The sequence below is a fragment of the Pseudochaenichthys georgianus genome, chromosome 10, assembly GCF_902827115.2.
Source record: "Pseudochaenichthys georgianus chromosome 10, fPseGeo1.2, whole genome shotgun sequence".
NCBI lineage: Eukaryota > Metazoa > Chordata > Actinopteri > Perciformes > Channichthyidae > Pseudochaenichthys > Pseudochaenichthys georgianus.
Genome location: NC_047512.1, coordinates 698787 through 725514, shown reverse-complemented (window position 1 = coordinate 725514; position 26728 = coordinate 698787). Strand labels below are relative to the sequence as shown.

The following is a 26728-nucleotide window of genomic DNA, read 5'->3' as shown; positions in this document are numbered from 1 at the left end:
TACTATCAGTAAAGCCGCAGCGCCACTTTCCGAACAGGAAATGCACGCTAATACAACATAAAATAGCACTGACACTTATTATCTATATATATATCTATATAGATATATTTATTTATTTATTTATATATATAAATACGACATCTTGTATTTTAGTTACACCCGCTAGACAACAGTGGAAGGTTCGAGAAACAACCGTGTTTGCCGGGTGCACCGCGGCGGAGCTGGGGAGGTTCCAGCTGGGAACCTCCACCCCGCTGCGGGACCCGTGGGACCCGTGGGACCCCTGGACGGTGCGTCTTGGTCACGCTTCATATCGGCCGGCGCGGAGGCCCTCCGACAGTGGGTCGCGTTGGCCATTCGATCAGTGAGAGGAGACAAATGCAACACAAAAATTGTCCAAATCCGATAATATATGGATGAGTGTGGGGGGGGGCTGGACAGAGGCCGTGGGGGGGACACCCGAGACCGGGCAATGTCCCCGGTAGAAACCGGGTGAAATAGCCAAAAAAATAATAAAACCGGGGAAAAGTGGGAAAAAAAATCCGAAAATAGGCACTCATGAGGAGGGCAGAGTCCCCGGTCAACTCCCGTTACATTCCTCCATGGTGTCATTTGAGCGAAAAACTTTTACGAGAACCAGGCTGGGGGGGTCAAAAGGGCTTGACCAATGCCGACCCAAAGTGCACGGTGGTCGGACTCATCACCTCCGTGATGAGTCTCCATTGTGATTTGAAAACTTCCATCAAACGAGTCCTTCGGTGGACGGGAAAAAAATGCGTCAGAATCGTCACTTCCTGTACTGACAGTGGAGGTGTCCTGAGAGTGGAGGTCTGCACCGGAACTGTCCTGAGAGTGGAGGTCTGCAGGCAGGCTCCCATGGTCGATGCGGCGTCTACTCTTTATATGTCAATTAGGCGCATTCACACCCCGGTACTTTTCCCACAAAGGTTAATGCGAACTTAGTTCATGATCGCGTACACACCAAAAAGAGCCGGTACTAAAATTAGTTCATGCGAACCTTTTTACCCCCTCGAAAGTCCCTGCTAGAGAGCAGGGACTTTCGAGCGGCTCTTTTGTGAGAAAAGAGCTATATCTCTGATTGGCTGGGCGGATTGCAAACCACGCCCCGTAAAACTCCCAAAATGTTTTGTGAAGCCGCCATTTTATTATCCTCGCATTAGCATTATTAGCATTAGCCCAGCGCAGAAACGTAGAGAGACTAACTTATGGCAACACAAAATAAAACATGGGAGCGGTGGAAATGAAGAGGTGTCGGCGTTCTGGCAATTTACTCGGAAGGCTTCAGTAGAAGCTGCTGGGACTCCCAGCAGCTTCATTATTATTATTTGATGTCCTTTATGTATTTAAAAATATAATTAAACATTATAGATGTCTCTGCAATGTGGTCTCTTGTCTTCCTTGTATTCTTTTTCATGTCCACTAGATGGCGATCGGTAGGATTAAAGCACTGATATTCAGGATCGAGTCATCTTGAAAAATCGTAATCTGGATCAGGCTGATCCTATCCTGAATTGCTTTGAATTCCAGAGACAAAATGTGTCCGACTTGTCTGATCCTGGATCACAAAAAATGGGATTTCAAAATCTGATCGGATCTGATTGAGATTCAAAGTTTTGAACTCCTGTTCAAAACTTTCTGTTGAGATTGTGAGTCAATTACTAGCCATGTTTTACACATTGCTGTTTTTAATCATTAATATGTGGATGACAGTTGAACTGGATGATGTAACATTTATGACAACTGCTGGAAAGAAGACGCATCGCTCTGTTGGTGTAATTTGGACAACAAAAACAGAGTGAAGCTCTCATATCATAAACAATCTTTGAGTACAGACACCGTCCTGCAGAGAGCACACAGCCCAACAGCACGTTTTTGGTCTAGCGTCACTTTACAAAAACGTTTGCATTAAGACACTAAGACTAGCTGATCCATTGTAAAGGTCAGTCCACCTTAAATGAGCAGTGGGTGATCAGCAGGTGAAAGGCAGGAAACGGGAACTTGGTCCTGAGGAGATGTAACAATTATTAAACAAGAAATAGTCGAGTCAAGGGGTCAAAGAAATGAACATTTGTGATTATTAGCGAATCGGTTGCAGATGGGTGAAAACAGGCTTAGGGAGTAACGTATTACATGTAACGGCATTAGGTCATCAGGATACAAAATAATAAATGTACCGATAACAGGTACATTTATGTAAAACAGGGCTCATTAACAGGATAGCAATGATACAAAACATTTAGAAATAAAGAACAATACATCAAATCATCCTATATGGAAACTTGGAGCCTTCAATCCAAATAAAATGGTTCATCAACAGTCAGTGGTTAACGTATACATCAGAATGACATATTAAACATATTGTCCACTTATGTTGATAAAGATGGAGTTCATTTAAGTCTTATATGGATGTTGTACAACAATGTTAATCCAGTCAGACAGATTTATCTCACGTGTGAACTGTCATAAGACTTATTCATTGTCCTCTCCATCAGCTTCTGTTTCCATGTGTTCAGCTGAGCTGCTGATTGGAGGCTCTGCCTCTCCATTATCCTCAGTTTGAATTTCATTAAGCTGTGAGGACTGACGACCAACACACTTGTGCCTTTTGAAATGATTACGCCATTTAGATCTTTTGTCACAAACATTGCAGCTGTATATTTCCTCTCCTGTGTGGACTCTCATGTGTGCCTTTAAACTTCCACTCTGTGCAAAAGCTTTCTTACAGACTGAGCATATGTGTGGTTTCTCTCCTGTGTGGACTGTCATGTGTGTCTTTAAATTCATATTCATGGCAAAAGCTTTTTTACAGACTGAGCATTTGAATGGTTTCTCTCCTGTGTGGACTCTCATGTGTTCCTTTAAACTTCCACTGTGTGAAAAAGCTTTCTTACAGACTGAGCAGATGTGTGTTTTCTCTCCTGTGTGGACTCTCATGTGTGTCTTTAAATGTTCCTTCCGTGAAAAAGCTTTCTCACAGACTGAGCATTTGAATGCTTTCTCTCCTGTGTGGACTATCATGTGTGTCTTTAAACTTCCACGCCGTAAAAAAGCTTTCTCACAGACTGAGCATTTGAATGGTTTCTCTCCTGTGTGGAATATCATGTGTGTCTTTAAATTCATAATCAAGGAAAAAGCTTTCTTACAGACTGAGCATTTGAATGGTTTCTCTCCTGTGTGGACTCTCATGTGTCTCTTTAAATTTTCCTTCCGTGAAAAAGCTTTCTCACAGACTGAGCATTTGAATGCTTTCTCTCCTGTGTGGATTCTCATGTGTGGATTTAGATCTCTTCTATGTCTAAAAGCTTTCTTACAGACTGAGCAGCTGAATGGTTTATTTTCAGCACTACGTCGGGGATCACTGAAAGATTCTTGTCTATTTTTCAGTGAGTTTGAGCCTGAGGCAGGTTCTCTGGTCTCCTTCCAATCAGCACTGTGTTCAGCGTCAGGTTCAGAAGAGTCATCAGTGTCTTTAGAAGAGTCTCCAGTGTCGTCCTCAGTCTTTGGTTGTAAACTGCTCTCTGGATCTGAGTCCCTGGCTGGTTCTGGTCCTCGACAGTCATCTCCATCAGCTTCTGTTTCCATGTGATCAGTTTGTCTTTGATGAGGCTGTGAGGACTGAGGTTTCTCTTTATCATCTTCACTCTTCACAGGGTCAGGAGTGAAAGTGGACTTGGTGATATCAGCCTCCTCCAGCTCCTGAAGCAGCTCTCCCTCTTGACTGATCCTGAGTTCCTCCTGTTCCTGCTTAATGTGTGGGGAGGACTCTGGGTTCTCCTGGTCCAGACTGGAGCTCCACTCCTGCTGGTCAGGGAGAGGCTCTTCTTTAACCACCACCAGCTGCTGGACATCTGCAGGAAACAGGAAGTACACTGTTATATCAGTCTTGGACCTAGTCAATATAATTAGGTGTGTTTCCAGAGAAGAGAGGTCCATAGTCTCTTCCGCAATTATTAGGGGTGAGCGGAAGTGCAAAGAGGCCCTCCTACAGTTAAGTCCTGTTAGTTAGGTGGTTCATATCCTGAAGAGGTCACAAGATAATGACCGACATCTGGAACATATGTGGGTGTGTTGGCTAATGTAAGGGAAATTGTGTGTGCGTTTATTACAGCTGCAATATATGATGTGAAAGACTTGTACTCATTGGAGCATTACCACTATTGACTGCTTGTGTGCAAGGTAAAGTTTCCTCATTATTATCGATTGTTGTACAATGAAATAATAATTAATCAACTATATCTATGTTTTATTGATTCCTCTCTGTTTTTAATTCTTTCCTGTTGTGAGTGCTGAATTGCCACAACAACACAGTCGGAAAATAGTCGAATTATGTTTGCTCAATTCACCTCATGTAGCCCAGCCCCTTTCCACTTACAGTTCAAAATGAAAAAGGGTGTTTTCTTCTGGTTTAGCACTAGCCACAATGTAAACAATGAATTGTATTTGGGATTGTTCACATATACCCTACGCCAGGGCTATTCAATTAGTTTGGAATGGGGGCCGGTTGATGAAAATGATCCAAAGCAAGGGGCCGGGAAAAAGATGGCTTGAAATATGAGCAATCATATTAAGAGCTTCAGATACAGTACAACAGCATAGTGGAGTGCATATATTGTGTTTAATTCAATCAAACAACATAGCCCCAAGGCCTTTATTGATCTAAATGCTAAGTTCAGAACTCAGTAGACCTACATGTAAAGCTAATTTAACAATCAACATCATTTAATTTAATTTAGATGACATGATCTAATCTTTCACGCAGAGATAGAATAAATGACAGGAGTTGTCACTACAGTAGCTATTAGGTGAGTTTGAAACCCGAGCCCGCCCAAGTTTTAAGGCAATGTCTTCCCCTCTATCTCTCAAGGTAACACCCTCTCTGGAATAAAGGCCCTCTTACTCTCTTACTTTTTAACATTATACTCAAAGGGCCAGCAAATATCCCCCCGAGCCAGATTTGGCCCGCCAATTGAATAGCCCTGCCCTACGCCTACATTATAGAATTAAAATACTGTGTTACAAATTAAAATCCTGCATTCAAACTAGGGCTGCTCGATTATGGCAAAAATCATAATCACAGTTATTTCTGGTAAATATTGATAGTTAGTAAAAGTTGACCGTACGCTAGAGACCGGAGGATAAAGACACGGCAACTAAAGCTTCCGTTGTGACGTGTTTATATGGATTTATTAAACAGACTGAAAGTCACAACAAAACCTGGTTGAGGGCTTTTAGGGAGGGGAGGGGGGGCAGGATGTATAACGCAAGACACATTGAGAGCATCATTGCGAAAGGGAATGCAGCAAAAGAATAGTTTTATTTTCGATGACGTTGTTTTCATAATTGTTGCAAGCCAAAATCGTAATAGAGATTAAAATACGGTTAATTGCACCGCCCTAATTCAAACCTTATTTAAGTAAAAGTATGCAAGTATTATCAGAACATTTTACGGCACCCTCTTATGTCACAGTAATGATGGTGCAGTCAAATGTTCCTTGTCAGTGTTTCATTTATGATGTTTCTTGATTGTTTGGAATGTTGCATTTTACTGCTGTACATGTTTAAAGTTGAGCTTGTATACATGATTATAGATGAGGGAACCTGCTAAATATTAAAATATGTGTGTTTTTTATGTACAGTACCAGTCAAAAGTTTGGACACCTTCTCATTCAATTGATTTTGTTTATTTTAATGTGTTTCTACTTTGTAGATTAATACTGAAGACATCAAAACTATGAAAGAACACATATGGAATTATCTAGTTAACAAAAAAGTGTGATTTGTATTCTAGATTCTTCAAAGCAGCCCCCTTTTGCCTTGATGACAGCTTTGCACCCTCTGGGCTTCTCTCAGTCAGCTTCACGAGGATGTTAGTGAAAATTAATGGCTCACCAACTTTAAATGTTAACACAGAGAGAAAGATCAATAAAACATAAACACAGATATGGTTGAGATTAATCAATATTTAGTTGCACAACAACAAATAATAATATTGGAGTATATCACCTTGCTTCAACAGCAACCAATCGCGGAAATGCCCCAACGAGTAGCAGTTTTACACAGGCATATATAGCTACTGTAATGAACACACACACACACACACACACACACACACATTTCCCCCTATGAATGCCATACTTGTATATGTTTCAGATGTCGAAAGGTATTAGCGAATCCGGTGCTTAAACAAATAGTTCTAAACCCCTGGCCAAAATGTCCCTAAATGAAGTCCGAGTTTCAAATATATCTCAAATAATGTATGCACTGCCATTTCTCCACATAAACATAACAGTCTGCAATGAAACGGTTGTCTCGTCTGTGCTCCACTTCCTACTTGGCGCACCGGTAAGTTTCTCGTGCGAACGAGAAACTTTTTTTTCTCTCTATGAACCTTTAGGGCAGGGCTATTCAACTTCATTAGCAAGTGGGCCAAATAGGAAAATCACTGGGGGTTTGTGGGCCACACAATACTTTGTCAAGGAATCACTACAAATAACTCTTGCTTACAGTAGTGTTAATATATACTAATACGAACAGTAATTTACACACATCTGGTTCTCCATAGTTATATGTGTATTCCCAAGTGAAAGAAATGTGTTTAATCTTAATCTCGATGTAGTGCTATAGTTTTCTCTCTATGAACCCTCCAGGGCTCCGTATGTATATAACTCTCAGAATATATATTCTGTATGTATGTATGTATACATTACAACCCTACTAACCCAAGTACAGAGCTTTCGACAGGGAATTCCTTGGTCTCCATTTGGCGGTTCGCCATTTCCGTTTCCTGCTGGAAGGCCGGAAGTTTGCGACGTTCGTGGATCACAAGCCACTGACTTTCTGCATGTCCAAAGCGGCCGAGCCGTGGTCTGCCCGACAGCAACGTCAGCTTTCGTACATCTCCGAGTACACCACGGAAATAACGACACATCGCTGGCAAGGCTAACGTGGTCGCAGACTGCCTCTCCAGAGCGGTCATCAGAGCTGTGCAGCTGGGCCTTGATTACCTCCGCATGGGTGCTGACCAGGCCGCTGACAACGGGGTCCAGACCCTCAAGGTCTTGGTCACAGGATTACGCTTGGAGGAGGTCACGGTCGGTGACTCGGGCGCGAAGCTGTGGTGTGACATCTCCGCGGGCCAGCCTCGACCGCCAGTCACAATTTTTCCGACCGTGAAGTTGGTGTCGCTGAAGTTCGTGTGGCAGGGGCTTAAGAAGGACGTGAGGTCCTGGGTCAACTCATGCGTGGCCTGTCAACGTGCTAAGGTCCACCACCATACTAGGGCACCTTTTGGACTTTTTGTGGTTCCCGAGGGGAGGTTTGACCATGTCAATGTCGACATCGTAGGTCCGTTTCCCCCCTCTCATGGTTTCACCTACCTGTTTACGATGGTGGACAGGACGTTGGCTTCCGACGTCACCCGCGCTTTCATCGGCACGTGGGTGGGGCACTTCGGGACTCCGTCTGACCTCTCCTCTGACCGCGGTTCTCAGTTCACCTCGGAGCTGTGGAACGCGGTTGCTGTGGGTTTGGGGGTCAAGCTGCACCGCACCACCGCATATCACCCCCAGGCTAATGGATTGTGTGAGCGGTTTCACCGATCCATGAAGGCGTCACTGCGTGCCGGCACGACAGACGGCAACTGGGTGGATAAGCTCCCGTGGATTATGCTCGGCCTCAGGTGTGCCCCCAAAGAACACCTGCAGTCCTCGTTGGCAGAGCTCGTCAATGGCCAGACGCTGCGGGTCCCCGGGGAATTCATCCCCGCCGCCACTGTGCCCTGGTCTGCAGCCGGGCAGCGCTCCTCCCTGCTGGAGACCGCCGGGACATTCAAGCCCGTCCACACGTCGCAGCACAGCAACCCAGCTTTCCGGGTGTCCCCCGGATTACGGTCGGCGGATTTCGTTTTTATTCGCCACGACGCCCACCGCGCCCCCCTTACGACGGCCCATTCAGGGTCATACGACACTATGACGAAAAATGTTCGTCAACAACCTATTTTACATGACTAAGACGAGACGATGGCGAGCTAAAAATAGTTTCTTGATAATGAAAACTTTGACGAAATGTATATTTAGTTTTCGTTGACGAGACGAGATGGGACTAAGGTGTTAATGGTGGACTATCGGACATTCAAAATGCAGCATATTTCCCCCCAATTGTCGGTGTTGTCTGTCAAAATGCAACTTACGTTTCTAACTTGCAATATCATTATTTCTGCTCTCTTCACTCCAGAAGAGCGATCTCCCTGTGTCTCTCTGTGTGTGGGGGGCAGGGCCTAACAGACACGCTGCAGCGGCACACGGAGATCTGCCGGGGACGGAGCGTTCAAAAGTATAGAGACATTCTACAAGGCTCGATGTGGACAAAGCTCGTTTGCCATTAGTGTTTTCTCGTTAGCGCATTGACACGAGTAGAGTAGTCTGTCCAAACAGCCGGCCAAAAGGCATCATATTCAGTCGGAGAAATGCACAATTTTCAACATCCTTAACTCGTTTTCTCCATTTCAGAATAATATATATGATATGTTTTATAATGATTGATCATGAAAGTGTTCTCAAGGCTGGTAAAGGTGCAGCTAGTTTGAATGACTTTGTATACTGCAAGGTAGCTTGTGGATTTACTCCAGGTGGAACTAAAGTCTGATTTAACACTTGATTATATTTCACATCATTCATCCAGATCTGTAAAGTAACTAACGGTATTAAATACATGTAGTGGAGTAAAAGTACACCATGTAGCTCTGAAATGTAGTGGAGTAGAAGTACACAGTAGCAAAACATTGAAATACTCCAGTAAAGTACAAGTACCTCAACATTTTACTCAAGTACAGTACAATATAATAACATTATATATATTTCATTTGTTTCACATTTAAATAAAGCAATTAATTCGCTTAACAATTTGTTAGTTTTTCCCTTTAACAAATAACAAAAAGTAAATACAAGAATACCGTTAAAGTACCGGATCGATAAGCGGTATCGATAAGACTAGTAGTACTGTAAAAAACCTTAACGATACCCATCCCTAGATATTACACAAGTAAAGTGTTAAGAGAGTGAAATGTTGCTTTACGAATGTCAATACTTGATGCTGTCCCATTGATTCCGATTTCAGAAACCTGTATTTGCCTAACTGAATTGGTTTAGAGAGAGAAAACATTTTGCCTATAAGTTGACTAAAATGCAATTTTTCATCGACCAAAACTAGACTAAAACGTTTTGAGTTTTCGTCGACTAAAACTAGACTAAAACTATGAAGGATAGAAATGACTCAAATGTGACTAAAACTAAAACTAACCATTTTGGTCTAAAGACTAAATCAAAAACAGCTGCCAAAATTAACACTGGTTGAAGTTGGCTCTGCCCCCACGTCGGGGCCTACTCCCATGTCCCGCCCCCTGTGGGGATGCCCTCGCCCTCGTTGGCGCCCTTGCCCTCGCCTGTGGCCCCGCCCTCCTCGGCCACTGTGGTCCGTACGTGCCGGGTGGTACTTCCTCCCAGGCGCGAAGGTTTGACGATGGGTGAATTCTGGGGGGGGGCTTGTGTGGTGATTGACATTATTCACCCATGGACCTATGGGTTGGGGTATTGTTCCGAACGGACATTTGAGTTAGCCGGACTTCCCGTTTACCCCAGTCTTGCTTCCCGGGCTTGAAGTGTTTACATGTGTGTTAATGCTAAATAAAAGTCTAGCTTGTACCTTTGATGAGCCTCCGACTCCCGTCTTATATTAATATTGAAATCAGTACATTACATGGCATATTATTCAATGTTTTCATATTAATCAATGTATGTATTTTTCTAAATATATTTATTTTGGTAGGTTTGCTCTTCCGTGATAAACTATTATTATTATAATTAAGTACATTTGTCTCATAATACTTACATACTTGTACTCAAAGATATGAATGCAGTACTTTAACTTATTATTAGTATTTTCACAGTGTGGTGTTTGTACTTTTACTTCAGGATCTACTACCTGCAGCAAGTGCTGATAAAGAGTCTAAAGTGTTATTAATGCGATAATAAAGTGTTACTGAAGAGTTTGAAGTGTTACTGAAGAGTAAAGGGAACAGACCTGCTCTGTGTATCCGAAGCTGAGGCTGTAAAACAGCGTCCAGTAGTTTCTGCAGTCTCTTGTTCTCCTCTTTGGAAAGAAACAGCTCCTCCTCGAGCTCTGCTATTGTTTGTTCAAAAAGAGCAAATATCTCTTCAGAAGCAGCAGTGAGTCGCTGCTTCTTCAACGACAGCAGCATTTGGACTTTACTCATGTTTCCTAGATCACCTTTCCCTGCAGACTCCGTTAAACACACCGTTTCTCTCTCCGTCCAACTCTCAATCTGACTAGTGTTGCTAACGTGTGTCCAGCTAGCATGCTAAGCTAGCTCCTATAGTCCGAGGTAAACGCTCCAGAAAAAAGAGCACAGAGTCCGTTCGGAGGTTTATCCAGACACACAGATGATGGATCAGTAGAGCTGGAGCTCACACACACTTTCTCAGGAACACAGAGAGAACCGTAGCGACGAGACGCCACATGCAAGGCTCGAGTTATGTGTGAGCTAGTGATGTATCCGGTCGCGAACGACGGGAGCCGGTGTCAGTACCACATGTGCTCGGGGTCCGTTACGCTTAGCAATGACGTCACGCATTGGCCGTACAGCAACCCAAGAAGCAATAATAATAATTCTAAATAAAACAAGAAGTTCACCTAAATTATATTTAAGACACTGCAACGAAAGTAACAAAAACAATGTAATATCCTTTTTTTTCGTTTCAGAGAACACAAATTGGGTTATTTACATAATTATGTTTACACTGGTGGTGACATTTACGGGACACAATTCACTGGGTTATATAGTGTGTGTTGCACCACGGACGAGTTAGTGAGTGCACCTGTGTTGTGTTGTATTTCTAGCTTGTGTAGCGTGTATACAAGATCATCCTGCTGACTCCCATTCATCGGCTCTACAACACTGTCGATTGTTCTTTTTTAACATTCAAACATAAAAAATAACAATTGACATTAATCTGAATGAGGTAGGGGATTTATTATCATTACAACGTAATTTCCCGATCATTTAAATATGAATATGGTGAAATACATTCTTACAATAAGCGAAACATTTATTTAACTCCTGTTTGACAATAACTGTGAATTTATTTCCTTTTATTTAAAATTAGAAATCAAATTTGATCATACACCAATAGGGCGGGTCATACTCAGGTGCTATATGAATCTGCAGTTCGTGGCGGGCCATTTGAATCACCATTTGAATGCATAAATAACAGGATCGAAATGCAATTTTTGGTCATTAGTGGTCAATAAAGGTTTTGATTTGCAATATGTATACAACATATCGATATGTGTATGTAATTACATCAATGTTTTGTTTGTTTTTTAAAGTAAAATGTGCTAATATTTGAGGATTAAGATAAAAAAAGAAGTACTTTATTGATACCAATTGGGGAAATGTTTACGCTGCAGCAGCAAAAGACAAAGGCATTGTACATTAGACAGTTAAAAGACTAGAATTAAACAATCGAAAATGTAAACATCTTAAATAGAATTAAAATAGCATTACACAAAGTAGAAAATAGACAGTGTGAACAGCTATCTTACCTGTTAACATATACATGTTAGGCTAACGTTGCCTTGGTTAAAGAGCCTGTTGTTTATTGCTTTGAATTCTTTAAAACAAATATTATCTTCCTAAACCTGTATGGTAGTCAGGAGCATCACATCCTAATGTTTATTGATATATTTAGAGGGAGGGGAGGAAGGTTTCAAAATTATGATTAGATACATTTCTACCATTTCTTTAATTCATGGTGGTTTCAGTAATCCATCATCTAAAGGACTAATGTAATCTTTATGACTTTCAGAAAGGACAGGAGACCCACAGGTGCCTATCAATGATTGTCAACTGACAGCACAATGAGTCAAAGGACTAGCAGCAGCAGCAGCAGCAGCAGCATGATGATGATGTTAAAGGTGACATGTCATGCTTTTCCGGTTATTACCCATCCCCTTGTGTTATGAAGGTTTTTATGCATGTAAACGGTGTGCAGAGTCAAAACCCTCAAAGTACACCCTGTAGCGAGTACAACTCTAACACAGAGAAGAACTCCCCAAAACGCCTCGTTGGTGAAACGTCATCATCCATTTGATTCTTCCGGGTACATCAGGACGTCATGTTGTAACCGGAACGAAATGGACCAATCCGTGGAGCCGTTACGTTAAGTCCGCGGAGCCGTTACGTTAAGCCCCCGCTGATTGGTCCAAATTGACCAATCCACGGATTTGTTTACATGCCCACCGGAACCCCGAGGCATTACCAACAGATCAACGCACAATCAACCCATACAGGACATCTCTTTCTCCACATTAAGTGCTAGACATTAGAGTTGACTATTCTTGTCTGTCACATACTCTTCTTGTCTGTCACATAAGTGGTGCAACTGAAGCGGTATTGCTCTAAAGGGAAATTATTTTGACCGAAGGTATTTAGATTTGCCGGCTAACGGGAACTCTGACGTGTGCTTCGCGGATGCGCTCGGCTCCTCTCGACTGCTGCTCGGGTCTGCTCGGTCAGCTTCCGGATGAGGAGGCATTCGTTCGACCAACTTACAGTAGTTAACATTACAAACATTTTTAACAGGGGCCATAATAGCATAAATAATGTTTGTTTTGGCAGTTATAACTGAATGTAATGTTTTCTACTTTTTTCCATCTGGGAAGGCATTTGCCTTCATCAGATGGAAAGTGTTTTGACCAACAACTTAAGTATTTCTTATAGCTATGCAGGGCATGCAAGCGAGCAAACCCAAACAAGAACAAACAAACAAGTGAAATGAAGAATACAATTGAAATTGTACTATATATTATTGTGGTGGTTCATCTTATAATTTAGTCTAGAGAATGCACCAGACAGCATCTAAGACCTGCAAAAATTCAAAAATGTCTAGGGGGACGGAGGCCCCCCAAACCCTTCGTGCCATTTCGTCCGCATGCATTTTTCAGGGCAATCTCTATTGGGCTCAGGGTCATCTGTAAATTAGCTTAGATGGCCCACAGAGTAACATCCATGTGAAAATTGCTTCTCACTGTTCTCAGGTCAAATATGTATATTTGATTAAAATATAAAAATATATATGCCGTTAATAACTGAGCAATATATACCTGGCTGCTATATCTAAAAGAACTGTTACAGGATGTGTATTTTGTAAATCGTGTAATTTTTATTTTTCATGTTGTATCTTGGATATTCTCCCGTGCTTCCTGGCTAATATGAAGCGATGTTGGGTTCCTCTCTAGCTGCAACAAAAGCACATGCTTCTGATCTGAGGAAACCAGTGGGTTAACGGGAACACCCGACTCGTCTCTGGGCTCAGGACTCATTCCCACAGCTGCATTCCTGCAGCTGTGCTTAAAAATGCGATTTTTAAAAATGCGACTAATTTCGATTAATTAATTACAAAGCCTCTAATTAATTAGATTAATTTTTTTAATCGAGTCCCGGCTCTAATAAATACATAATAAGAAATATGATTTATTAATAAATAAGTACTTTTACATTTGGTATTTAGATGATAACACTGCAAAAAGTATAACCATTTGTAATATTTGTATTCTTTCTATATCCCTGATAATCTTCAAAACCCTTTCTGGTTCTTTGAAGGCTCTATCCAGACTATCTTCTGGTTATTTTCTGCATCAATCCCCATTATCTCTTACAACAACAAAAGACAACATCTTGGACATAACCGCAAGACTGTAACCTCTTCACATTCTGTTGACATTGTGAGTCAATTACCAGCCATATCTCACACATTGCTGTTTTTAATCATTAATATGTGGATGACAGTTGAACTGGATGATGTAACATTTATGCCATCTGCTGGAAAGAAGACATATCGCTCCGTTGGCGTCGTTTGGACAACAAAAACAGAGCGAAGCTCTCATACCATAAACAATCTTTGAGTACAGACACCGTCCTGCAGAGAGCACACAGCCCAACAGCATGTTTTCGGTCTAGCGTCACTTTACAAAAACGTTTGCATTAAGACACTAAGACTAGCTGGTCCATTGTAAAGGTCAGTCCACCTTAAATGAGCAGTGGGTGATCAGCAGGTGAAAGGCAGGAGACGGGAACTTGGTCCTGAGGAGATGTAACGATTATTAAATAAGAAATAGTCGAGTCAAGGGGGCAAAGAAATTAACATTTTTGATTATTAGCGAATCGGTTGCAGATGGGTGAAAACAGGCTTAGGGAGTAACGTATTACATGTATCGGCATTAGGTCATCAGGACACAAAATAGGAAAATGTATTCCCTTACAGTTACAGAAGCAGAAACACTTATGTTTTGTTAACATTTATGTAAAACAGGGCTCATTAACAGGATAGCAATGATACAAAACATTTAGAAATAAAGAACAATACATTAAATCATCCTATATCTCTATATGAAAACTTGGAGCCCTCAATCCAAATAAAATGGTTCATCAACAGTCAGTGGTTAACATATAAATCAGAATGACAAAAACATTAAACATATTGTCCACTTATGTTGATAAAGATGGATTTCATTTAAGTCTTATATGGATGTTGTACAACAATGTTAATCCAGTCAGAAAGATTTCTCTCACGTGTGAACTGTCATACAACGTATTCATTGTCCTCTCCATCAGCTTCTTATTCCATGTGTTCAGCTGAGCTGCTGATTGGAGGCTGCCTCTCTGTTATCCTCAGTTTAAATTTCATTAAGCTGTGAGGACTGACGACCAACACAATTGTGCCTTTTGAAATGATTACGCCATTTAGATCTTTTGTCACAAACAGACTGATTAGATGTGTGTTTTCTCTCCTGTGTGGACTCTCATGTGTGTCTTTAATTTCATATTCACGGCAAAAGCTTTCTTACAGACTGAGCATTTGAATGGTTTCTCTCCTGTGTGGACTCTCATGTGTGTCTTTAAACGTCCACTCTGTGCAAAAGCTTTCTTACAGACTGAGCAGATGTGTGGTTTCTCTCCTGTGTGGACTGTCATGTGTGTCTTTAAATTCATATTCACGGAAAAAGCTTTCTTACAGACTGAGCATTTGAATGGTTTCTCTCCTGTGTGGACTCTCATGTGTTCCTTTAAATTTTCCTTCCGTGAAAAAGCTTTCTTACAGACTGAGCAACTGAATGGTTTATTTTCAGCACTACGTCGGGGATCACTGAAAGATTCTTGTCTATTTTTCAGTGAGTTTGAGCCTGAGGCAGGTTCTCTGGTCTCCTTCCAATCAGCACTGTCTTCAGTGTCAGGTTCAGAAGAGTCAACAGTGTCTTCAGAAGAGTCTCCAGTATGGTCCTCAGTCTTTGGTTGTAAACTGCTCTCTGGATCTGAGTTCCTGGCTGGTTCTGGTCCTCGACTGTCATCTCCATCAGCTTCTGTTTCCATGTGTTCAGTTTGTCTTTGATGAGGCTGTGAGGACTGAGGTTTCTCTTTATCATCTTCACTCTTCACAGGGTCAGGAGTGAAAGTGGACTTGGTGATATCAGCCTCCTCCAGCTCCTGAAGCTGCTCTCCCTCCTGACTGATCCTGAGTTCCTCCTGTTCCTGCTTAATATGTGGGGGGGGCTCTGGGTCCTCCTGGTCCAGACTGGTGCTCCACTCCTGCTGGTCAGGGAGAGGCTCTTCTTTAACCCCCACCAGCTGCTGGACATCTGCAGGAAACAGGAAACACACGGTTATATAAGTCAATATAATTAGATATGTTATTGAATTACAGTTTCCAGAGAAGAGAGGCCCATCTTCTCTTCCGCAATCATTAGGGGTGAGCGGAAGTGAAAAGAGGCCCTCCTCAGGATAATACAGTTAAGTATTGTTAGTTAGGTGGTTCATATCCTGACAGGGTATGAATTACACCTAAAGAGGTCACGAGATAATGACCTTTCGACATCTGGAACATATGTGGGTGTGTTGGCTAATGTAAGGGAAATTGTGTGTGCGTTCATTACAGCTGCTATTTATGATGTGAAAGACTTGTACTTGTTGGAGCATTACCACTATTGACTGCTTGTGTGCAAGGTAAAGTTTCCTCATTATTATTGATTGTTGTACAAAGGAATAATAATTAATCAACTATATCTGTGTTTTATTGATTCCTCTGTTTTTAATTATTTCCTGTTGTGAGTGCTGAATTGCCACAACAACACAGTCAGAAAATAGTCTAATTATGTTGGCTCAATTCACCTCATGTAGCCCAGTCCCTTTCCACTTAGTTAAAAATTAAAAATGTTTTTTTCTTCTGGTTTAGCACTAGCCGCAATGTAAACAATGAATTGTATTTGGGATTGTTCACAGATTCACTACGCCAGGGCTATTCAATTAGTTTGGAATGGGGGCCGGTTGATGAAAATGATCCAAAGCAAGGGGTCGGGAAAAAGATGGCTTGAAATATGAGCAATCATGTTAAGAGCTTCAGATACAGTACAACAGCATAGTGGAGTGCATATATTGTGTTTAATTCAATCAAACAACATAGCCCCAAGGCCTTTATAGATCTAAATGGCAAGTTCAGAACTCAGTAGACCTAATGTGTGAACTCAGTAGACCTAATGTGTGAAGCTAATTTAACAATCAACATAATTTAATTTAATTTAGATGAAATGATCTAATCATTCACGCAGAGATAGAATAAATGACAGGAGTTGTCACTACAGTAGCTATTAGGTGGGTTCGAAACCTGAGCCCGCCCAAGTTTTCACGCAATGTCTTCCCTCCATCTCTCAAGGTAACACCCTCTCTGGAATAAAGGCACTCTTACTCTTTAACGTTATACTCAAAAGGGCCAGCAAATATCCCCACAGGGCCGGATTTTGCCCGCGGGCCGCCAATTGAATAGCCCTGCGCCTACATTATAGAATGCAAATACTGTGTTACAAATGTAAATCCTGCATTCAAACTAGGGCTGCTTGATTATGGCAAAAATCATAATCACGATTATTTCTGGTCAATATTGATAGTTAGTTGACTGTACACTAGAGACCGGAGTATCAAGACACGGCAACTAAAGCTTCCCTTGTGACGTGTTTATATGGATTTATTAAACAGACTGCAAGTCACAATACAACCTGGCTGAGGGCTTTTAGGGAGGGGAGGGGAGGGGGGGGGGGCAGGATGTATAACGCACGACACATTGAGAGCATCATTGCGAAAGGGAATGCAGCAAAAGAATAGTTTTTTTTCCGATCACGTTGTTTTCATAATCGTTGCAAGCCAAAATCGTAATAGATTAAAATACGATCTAATTGTACAGCCCTAATTCAAACCTTTAAGAAAAAAAAATGCAAGTATTATCAGAACATTTTACGGCACCCTCTTATGTCATAGTAATGATGGTTCTGTAAAATGTTCCCTGTCAGTGTTTCATTTATGATGTTTCTTGATTGTTTTGAATGTTGCATTTTACTGCTGTACATGTTTAAAGTTGCGCTTGTATAAATGATTATAGATTTATATATAGATATAGAATTATCTAGTTAACAAAAACGTGTGATTTTTATTCTAGATTCTTCAAAGCAGCCCCCTTTTGCCTTGATGAAAGCTTTGCACACTCTGGGCTTCTCTCAGTCAGCTTCACGAGGATGTTAGTGCAATTAATGGTTCACCAACTTTAAATGTTAACACAGAGAGAGAGATCAATAAATCATAAACACATATATGGTTGAGATTAATCAATATTTAGTTGCACAACAACAAATAATAATATTGGAGTATATCACCTTGCTTCAACAGCAACCAATCACGGAAATGCCCCAACGAGTAGCAGTTTTACACAGGCATATATAGCTACTGTAATGAACACACACGCACACACACACACACACACCCCTATGAATGCCATACTTGTATATGTTTCAGATGCTGAAAGGTATTAGCGAATCCGGTGCTTAAACAAATAGCTCTAAACCCCTGGCTAAAATGTCCCTAAATGAAGTCCGAGTTTGAAATATATCTCAAATAATGTATGCACTGCCATTTCTCCACATAAACATAACAGTCTGCAATGAAACGGTTGTCTCGTCTGTGCTCCACTTCCTACTTGGCGCACCGGTAAGTTTCTCGTGCGAACGAGAAACTAACGAAACGAGAAAGTATATCGTGCACACAAGATACTTTTTTTTCTCTCTATGAACCTTTAGGGCAGGGCTATTCAACTTCATTAGCAAGTGGGACAAATAGGAAAATCTCTGGGGGTTTGTGGGCCACACAATACTTTGTCAAGGAATGACTACAAATAACTTTTGCTTACAGTAGTGTTAATATATACTAATACGTATATAACAGTAATTTACACACATCTGGTTCTCCATAGTTATATGTGTATTCCCAAGTGAAAGAAATGTGTTTAATCTTAATCTCGATGTAGTGCTATAGTCCTGCCGGAGTGCACCGGAATACACACACAACTAATAATATGGCATGAGAAAGTATATCGTGCGCACGAAATAATAAATCGTGGCCTCGTTTTATTTATTTTTCTCTCTATGAACCCTCCAGGGCTCCGTATGTATATCTCTCTCAGAATATATATTCTGTGTGTATGTATGTATACATTACAACCCTACTAACCCAAGTACAGCGCTTTCGACAGGGAACTCCTTGGTCTCTATTTGGCGGTTCGCCACTTCCGTTTCCTGCTGGAAGGCCGGGAGTTTGCGGCGTTCGTAGATCACAAGCCACTGACTTTCTGCATGTCCAAAGTGGCCGAGCCGTGGTCCGCCCGACAGCAACGCCAGCTTTCGTACATCTCCGAGTACACCACGGAAATAACGACACATCGCTGGCAAGGCTAACGTGGTCGCAGACTGCCTCTCCAGAGCGGTCATCAGAGCTGTGCAGCTGGGCCTCAATTACCTCCGCATGGGTGCTGACCAGGCCGCTGACCACGGGGTCCAGACCCTCAAGGTCTTGGTCACGGGATTACGCCTGGAGGAGGTCACGGTCGGTGACTCGGGCGCGAAGCTGTGGTGTGACATCTCCGCGGGCCAGCCTCGACCGCCAGTCACAATTTTTCCCACCCCAGTAGGAAACCGACCGTGAAGTTGGTGTCGCTGAAGTTTGTGTGGCAGGGGCTTAAGAAGGACGTGAAGTCCTGGGTCGACTCATGCGTGGCCTGTCAACGTGCTAAGGTCCACCGCCATACTAGGGCACCTTTTGGACTTTTTGCGGTTCCCGAGGGGAGGTTTGACCATGTCAATGTCGACATCGTAGGTCCGTTTCCCCCTCTCATGGTTTCACCTACCTGTTTACGATGGTGGACAGGACGTCGGCTTCCGACGTCGCCCGCGCTTTCATCGGCACGTAGGTGGCGCACTTCAGGACTCCGTCTGACCTCTCCTCTGACCGCGGTTCTCAGTTCACCTCGGAGCTGTGGAACGCGGTTGCTGTGGGTTTGGGGGTCAAGCTGCACCGCACCACCGCATATCAGCCCCAGGCTAATGGATTGTGTGAGCAGTTTCACCGATCCATGAAGGCGTCACTGCGTGCCGGCTCGACAGACGGCAACTGGGTGGATAAGCTCCCGTGGGTTATGCTCGGCCTCAGGTGTGCCCCCAAAGAAGACCTGCAGTCCATGTCGGCAGAACTCGTCAATGGCCAGACGCTGCGGGTCCCCGGGGAATTCATCCCCGCCGCCACTGTGCCCTGGTCTGCGGCCGGGCAGCGCTCCTCCCTGCTGGAGACCACCGGGACATTCAAGCCCGTCCCCACGTCGCAGCACAGCAACCCAGCTTTCCGGGTGTCCACCAGATTACGGTCGGCGGATTTCGTTTTTATTCGCCACGACGGTCCGTTCAGGATTATACGACACAGGGCCAAGATGCCTGGTGGTGGACGTTGGTGGCAGGCCTGAGACTGTGTCCGTCGATCGGATTAAGTCTGCTCACGTGCACGTTTCCAGGCCGTGGAGTCAGTGTTAATTTCGTCAACGAAAACTATGACGAAAAATGTTCGTCAACAACCTATTTTACATGACTAAGACAAGACGACGGCGAGCTAAAAATTGTTTCTTGATAATGAAAACTTTGACGAAATGTATATTTAGTTTTCGTTGACGAGACTAAGGTGTTAATGGTGGACTATCGGACATTCAAAATGCACCATATTTCCCCCCAATTTTCGGTCTTGTCTGTCAAAATGCATCTTACGTTTCTAACTTGCAATATCATTATTTCTGCTCTCTTCACTCCAGAAGAGCGATCTCCCTGTGTCTCTCTGTGTGCGGGGGGCAGGGCCTAACAGACACGCTGCAGCGGCACACAGAGATCTGCCGGGGACGGAGCATTCAAAAGTATAGAGACATTCTACAAGGCTCGATGTGGACAAAGCTTGTTTGCCATTAGTGTTTTCTCGTTAGCGCATTGACACGAGTAGAGTAGTCTGTCCAAACAGCTGGCCAAAAGGCGTCATATTCAGTCGTAGAAATGCACAATTTTCGACATCCTTAACTCGTTTTCTCCATTTCAGAATAATATATATGATATGTTTTATAATGATTGATCATGAAAGTGTTCTCAAGGCTGGTGAAGGTGCAGCTAGTTTGAATGACTTTGTATACTGCAGGGTAGCTTGTGGATTTACTCCAGGTGGAACTAAAGTCTGATTTAACACTTGATTATATTTCACATCATTCATCCAGATCTGTAAAGTAACTAAATACATGTAGTGGAGTAAAAGTACACCATGTAGCTCTGAAATGTAGTGGAGTAGAAGTACACAGTAGCAAAACATTTAAATACTTCAGTAAAGTACCTCAACATTTTACTCAAGTACAGTACAATATAATAACATTATATATATTTCATTTATTTCACATTTAAATAAAGCAATTAATTCGCTTAACAATTTGTTAGTTTTTCTCTTTAACAAATAACAAAAAGTAAATACAAGAATACCGTTAAAGTACCGGATCGATAAGCGGTATCGATAAGACTAGTAGTACTGTAAAAAACCTTAACGATACCCATCCCTAGATATTACACAAGTAAAGTGTTGAGAGTGAAATGTTGCTTTACGAATGTCAACACTTGATGCTGTCCCATTGATTCCGATTTCAGAAACCTGTATTTGCCTAACTGAATTGGTTTAGAGAGAGAAAAAAATGTTGCCTATAAGTTGACTAAAATGCAATTTTTCATCGACCAATACTAGACTAAAACTATGAAGGATAGAAATGACTAAAATGTGACTAAAACTAATAACCATTTTGGTCTAAAGACTAAATCAAAAACAGCTGCCAAAATTAACACTGGTTGAAGTTGGCTCTGCCCCCACGTCGGGGCCTCCTCCCATGTCCTGCCCCCTGTGGAGATGCCCTCGCCTGTGGCCCCGCCCTCCTCGGCCCCTGTGGTCCGTACGCGCCAGGTGGTACTTCCTCCCAGGCGCGAAGGTTTGACGATGGGTGAATTCTGGGGGGGCTTGTGTGGTGATTGACATTATTCACCCATGGACCTATGGGTTGGGGTATTGTTCCGCACGGACATTTGAGTTACCCCCTAAACGCACCAGGAGCGTCTGCGCCGCGTTACGGCCGCGCCGCGGCGGTCGTAAGGATCGCGGCCACTCTAGTCAATGGGTGCTATTCCACCACACGCCCCGCGTTACGGCTCAGACGCGTCCCAGAAGCGGCTCGGCGCAGCGCTTCTCTAAAATTAGGATGAATCCTATTTTTGCCGCGGCGCAGCCATAAGGTAAGGTCGGGCAGGCAGCCCCCCCCTCGCAGGAAGTGGAAAGGTGAGCATCCGGGCCAGGCCCATCCCGCGTATATAATAATTTAGCAGACCCCCCTCCTTCATCACAACACCTCCACTACGATACGCACAATGGACGACGAGGTGTTCATAATGGAAGTGGAGAAACACACAATTTTATACGATGTAACCAATGCTTTTTACAAGGACAACATCAGAAAGGACAAGGCCTGGTTTTTAGTCGCTGCAGTTTGTGGAGTGGAAGGTAACAACTACATATTAATGTTTTAAAGTTAATTAATACTTGTAGGTACAGTACAGAGCCATTCAGTAGTTTAACATCTTGTGAAAGTCGTTAAACTGTTCAGTAAACTTGCATTTCACAATAAAGTAAGATCTTATTTCCTATATCAAGATTATAATATTATTATATTATTATTATTTTGTATTTATATTTTTATAAATATTGGTTTTTTAACTATACTTTATCTTCTGAATTTCGCCCAGGGATCAATACAGTTGTGTTTAACTCTTTATAATGATATTATATTTTTGTATTCTAATTAGTTTTTATTCATGTGTTATAACAACTACCCAAAATACTCTCAATAATGTTTAAATACAGTATGCTGTGGTGGAAAATCTTGCATTTATAGTCAGATAAATTGTGAGGACAGACAAGAATAATTTGGCAGTCATTTGTCAGACAAAACCATTTATTATAAATTGTATTACATACACAGTAGCGCATCCTAGGCGATACCTGAATGCTAGGCTGACCAATGAGTCCCTGGAAGCCAAGTATCTGAAGGGTAAAAAAAAGCAAAGAAAAATATGTGAAATCATGTTATTAATCTGAATCTATTCTTTGTTTCAGTCGACATTTGCAAGGCACGATGGAAGTCACTCCGGGATGCTTTTGTTAAAAACAGGAAGAAATCTCTCCCAAGTGGATCTGCAGGCGGCACGCAAAAGGGCTGGAAGTATACAGACATAATGTCCTTCCTTTTGCCCTATGTATTATGTATTTTAATTTATATAATTTTGTAATTTGTGATGATGTATTGCAAAGGGTATGAAAGATTTTATTTTAAATTACATAAATATGTTCCTATTGCATAAATTAATCCCCAGAAAAAAGGTTTTAATTGTTTTCATGTTGTTTCTTTTCATATAGTTCAAAAAGCAGCTTGAGCAATCCTTCCCCTGTAGAAGATATGGAGAGAGCATCTACACCCCTGTCATTGGAAACAGAGGAACATGCCAGGACAGCATGTGGATCTCCAGCCCCACCACCTACAGCCCCACCACCTCTGGTACCCACAACCTCTGCAGAGAGGCAAAGGCCCTCTAGGTCCCGTAGCCCCAGGGATCCCATTTCCACACCAGCAGCGGCCCAGCGTTCCACACGGGACACAAGGAGGAGGCCACAGAGCACAGACCTTGGAGAGCAGCTGATATCTCTACTGCAGGAACCTCCAACTGCACCACACATGCCAGACTCAGAATTAGAGGAGTCATACTACTTTGCTCTCAGTCTTGTGCCCATGTTGCAAAGACTGGACAAAGACAGAAAACATCAGGCAAAAGTCTGTATTTTAAACACCTTCCACAACTTGGAAAGAGACACCCAACACCAGCAACATTGGCAGCCCATTGACCATCCCCCCGCCACTCAACATTCCATTCACACCGCCAGGCCAGTAGCCTTTCGGCCAAGTGTACCCCAACCCCCACGCGCCCAATCAACACCTACAGGGCCATCAGACATGCTGTCCTCCAGCAGTAGCTCAGCTTGGCAGGAGTCTTTTTACGAACAATAGTTGAGCAATTGAGTTCATTTTTTTTTTTACTGTAAATAGTTACTTGAGTTGTTAGTACTTGTGTTGTGTTGATTGTTTATATTTGATGTTTCTGTTTAAAATGTTGTTTGGGGTGAAATTGTTAAAAAATAAAACGTTTATTAAATTTGTGGTCAGTGATGTATTGTCTGTGAAATGGGCATTTGACCTAAGTGCAACAGCCAGTCTCTGCTTGGGTTCAATGGCAGCTCTGAAATGTGTGGATTGTCTGGTCAGTTCAGGGCCCAGGAGGGACAGCAGTTCATCCATCTGCTCTGCACTCATCCGAAAATATTGGTGATGTCGTTGGCTGTCCAGCCTCAGCTCAGCCACGAGGTGATGAAAATCACCTTGTTGTCTCCTTTGCTGGTTGAGGGGGTGCACCCAAAACCGGCTCCCCCTCCTCCCCCCGGTCTTTCAAGTAGGAGAATACATGCCAGCGTTCTCCTCCGGTTTACAGGCAATGTAAATTATATATATATATATAGAATAATTATGATGATGAATGCATATTTTTTTACCACTAAAATACAGCAACACATCTTTGATTCATGTCGTTTATAACTGGAATATTACAATTATTATTAACTGTGTCTGTAGTCTACAACACAACATAGGAAATAACAACAATAAACCCGATTTAAACAGACACAAACAAACCATTTAACTACGTAGCCTACTTACTTGTAGAAGTACAAATGTCCAGGACATATTCCAAAATCAACAACAACTGCGAGGCTAACATCAAAGACATTTATACCAGATACAAAGGGAAGTAGGAACAGGAAGCACTTGGGGGAGTAGTAGAAGAGAACAGAGCATTAACAGCAGGATAACATTGGGTCACTCTGGGTTAAACTCATCACTGCATCTGATTGTAAAACATCCAAATGGCAATTGTGATGGTTGCCAACAACCAGAGACAATACATCATGTATTTGTTAGCTGCCCGGAATATACAAGGCAAAGACTCATTCTGAAAACTGCACTGGAACAACTCAACATCAAGGACATGGATTTCAAGTCAATATATGTAAGTAAATCAAGAAATTAAGCAAACAAGCTGATCTTCAAATTCCTCAAAAGCACTAGTTTGAGGATAAGGATTTAATATGAACATTTAATAACTCAACAGTAGGTGGCGATATATGCTCCAAGTGGAAGCGATTCGCCATTAAAGAGAAGAAGAAGAAGAACTGCAGGCTGCACACACGACGCTCCGCTTCCGCAACGTTTTGAAACGCGCCTGGTGTGTTACGGAGCGTCCACACTACAGCTCCAAAAATAGCTTGGAGCTGGGCGTGTCTGGAGCTTGGGGATTTTATTCAAGCAACACGGCCAACAACCAATCACATGAATCTCCCGCCCCCGACATACAAAGCAAAAACCCCCGGGGATTTTATGCGAGCAATATATATATAAACTCCCCAAACAGGCGAAAACCTACCAGTTTCCCCCACTGTCTCTGCCACCTCCCTCCATGCCTGGTTCCTCCGGTTTGTATCCCGGGAGGTGAAGAGGGTCTGGTCATACAAAACCGGGTGATTCGCTACGGCGATAGTTAGTTTCTCCTCCGACTTTTTTTGAAAATATAGAAATGAACGGCGGGATATCTCTCCCAGCTTAGACGCGGTTTGATTGGCTAGCGGTTCAGCTGTCAGATTTTGGGAAACGGGATTTGATTGGCTGGCGCTGGCTACTCCGGCGTCCAGGCGACCAGAAGTTGAACAATGTTCAACTTCTGGTCGCCTGAGACGCCTCGCTCGGCTACCCACAATTCAGTTCGGCGAAAAAGCGCGGCTACGTGACGTCATCCCATTGAAAGTGAATGGGCAGCTTGGAGCTGCTTGGAGCTTTCGACGCTCTCGACGCTGTAGTGTAGACGGGCCGTTAGGTTGCAGGAGGAGGTCGCAGCGCGGCACAGCCGCAACGTAACGTGGCGCAGACGCTCCTGGTGCGTTTAGGGGGTTAGCCGGACTTCCCGTTTACCCCAGTCTTGCTTCCCGGGCTTGAAGTGTTTACATGTGTGTTAATGCTAAATAAAAGTCTAGCTTGTACCTTTGATGAGCCTCCGACTCCCGTCTTATATTAATATTGAAATCAGTACATTACATGGCATATTATTCAATGTTTTCATATTATTCAATGTAGGCCTATGTATTTTTCTAAATATATTTATTTTGGTAGGTTTGCTCTTCCGTGATAAACCATTATTATTATAATTAAGTACATTTGTCTCATAATACTTACATACTTGTACTTAAAGATATGAATGCAGTACTTTAACTTATTATTAGTATTTTCACAGTGTGGTGTTTGTACTTTTACTTCAGGATCTACTACCTGCAGCAAGTGCTGATAAAGAGTCTAAAGTGTTATTAATGTGATAATAAAGTGTTACTGAAGAGTTTAAAGTGTTAATGAAGAGTAAAGGGGACATACCTGCTCTGTGTATCCGAAGCTGAGGCTGTGAAACAGCTTCCAGTAGTTTCTGGAGTCTCTTGTTCTCCTCTTTGGAAAGAAACAGCTCCTCCTCGAGCTCTGCTATTGTTTGTTCAAACAGAGCAAATATCTCTTCAGAATCAGCAGTGACTCGCTGCTTCTTCAACGACAGCAGCATTTGGACTTTACTCATGTTTCCTAGATCACCTTTCCCTGCAGACTCCGTTAAACACACCGTTTCTCTCTCCGTCAAACTCTCAATCTGACTAGTGTTGCTCACGTGTTTCCAGCTAGCATGCTAAGCTAGCTCCTATAGTCCGAGGTAAACGCTCCAGAAAAAAGAGCACAGAGTCCGTTCAGAGGTTTATCCAGACACACAGATGATGGATCAGTAGAGCTGGAGCTCACACACACTTTCTCAGGAACACAAGAGAGAACCGAAGCGACGAGACGCCACATGCAGGGCTCGAGTTATGTGTGAGTTGGGCCCTTTCTCATTTCTCTGACTCCCCTCCTGGACTCCTATCCTCGAGACTTAGTCCCGCCCACAGGAGATGCGAGCGGAGGAGCCGAGGAGGGGGAGAGAGGAGGGGAAGCAGCAGGCGGTTAGAGAAATGAGAACTCCTCTCCTCTGAGCGGTCATTTTAAAGAGACGTCCATTAATGATGACAGGAGGCACAGCA

The 26728-nt window shown here is 42.7% G+C and overlaps 2 protein-coding genes across 2 annotated transcripts; both read right to left on the bottom strand.

Annotated features, from left to right (window-relative positions):
• Positions 1-1729: 1729 nt before the first annotated feature.
• LOC117453943 (zinc finger protein OZF-like) lies at positions 1730-10247 on the bottom strand. The gene is made up of 2 exons (XM_071204575.1): positions 10099-10247; positions 1730-3869 (listed from the first exon to the last, which is right to left on the bottom strand). The coding sequence occupies exon 2, from the start codon at positions 3601-3603 to the stop codon at positions 2491-2493; it is 1113 nt and encodes a 370-aa protein (XP_071060676.1). The 5' UTR covers positions 3604-3869; positions 10099-10247; the 3' UTR covers positions 1730-2490.
• A 3410-nt stretch (positions 10248-13657) lies between these two features.
• Positions 13658-26577, bottom strand: LOC139434674 (zinc finger protein 79-like). The gene is made up of 2 exons (XM_071204565.1): positions 26046-26577; positions 13658-15732 (listed from the first exon to the last, which is right to left on the bottom strand). Exons 1-2 carry the CDS (start codon positions 26236-26238, stop codon positions 14867-14869), a joined length of 1059 nt encoding a protein of 352 aa, XP_071060666.1. The 5' UTR covers positions 26239-26577; the 3' UTR covers positions 13658-14866.
• Positions 26578-26728: the final 151 nt, after the last annotated feature.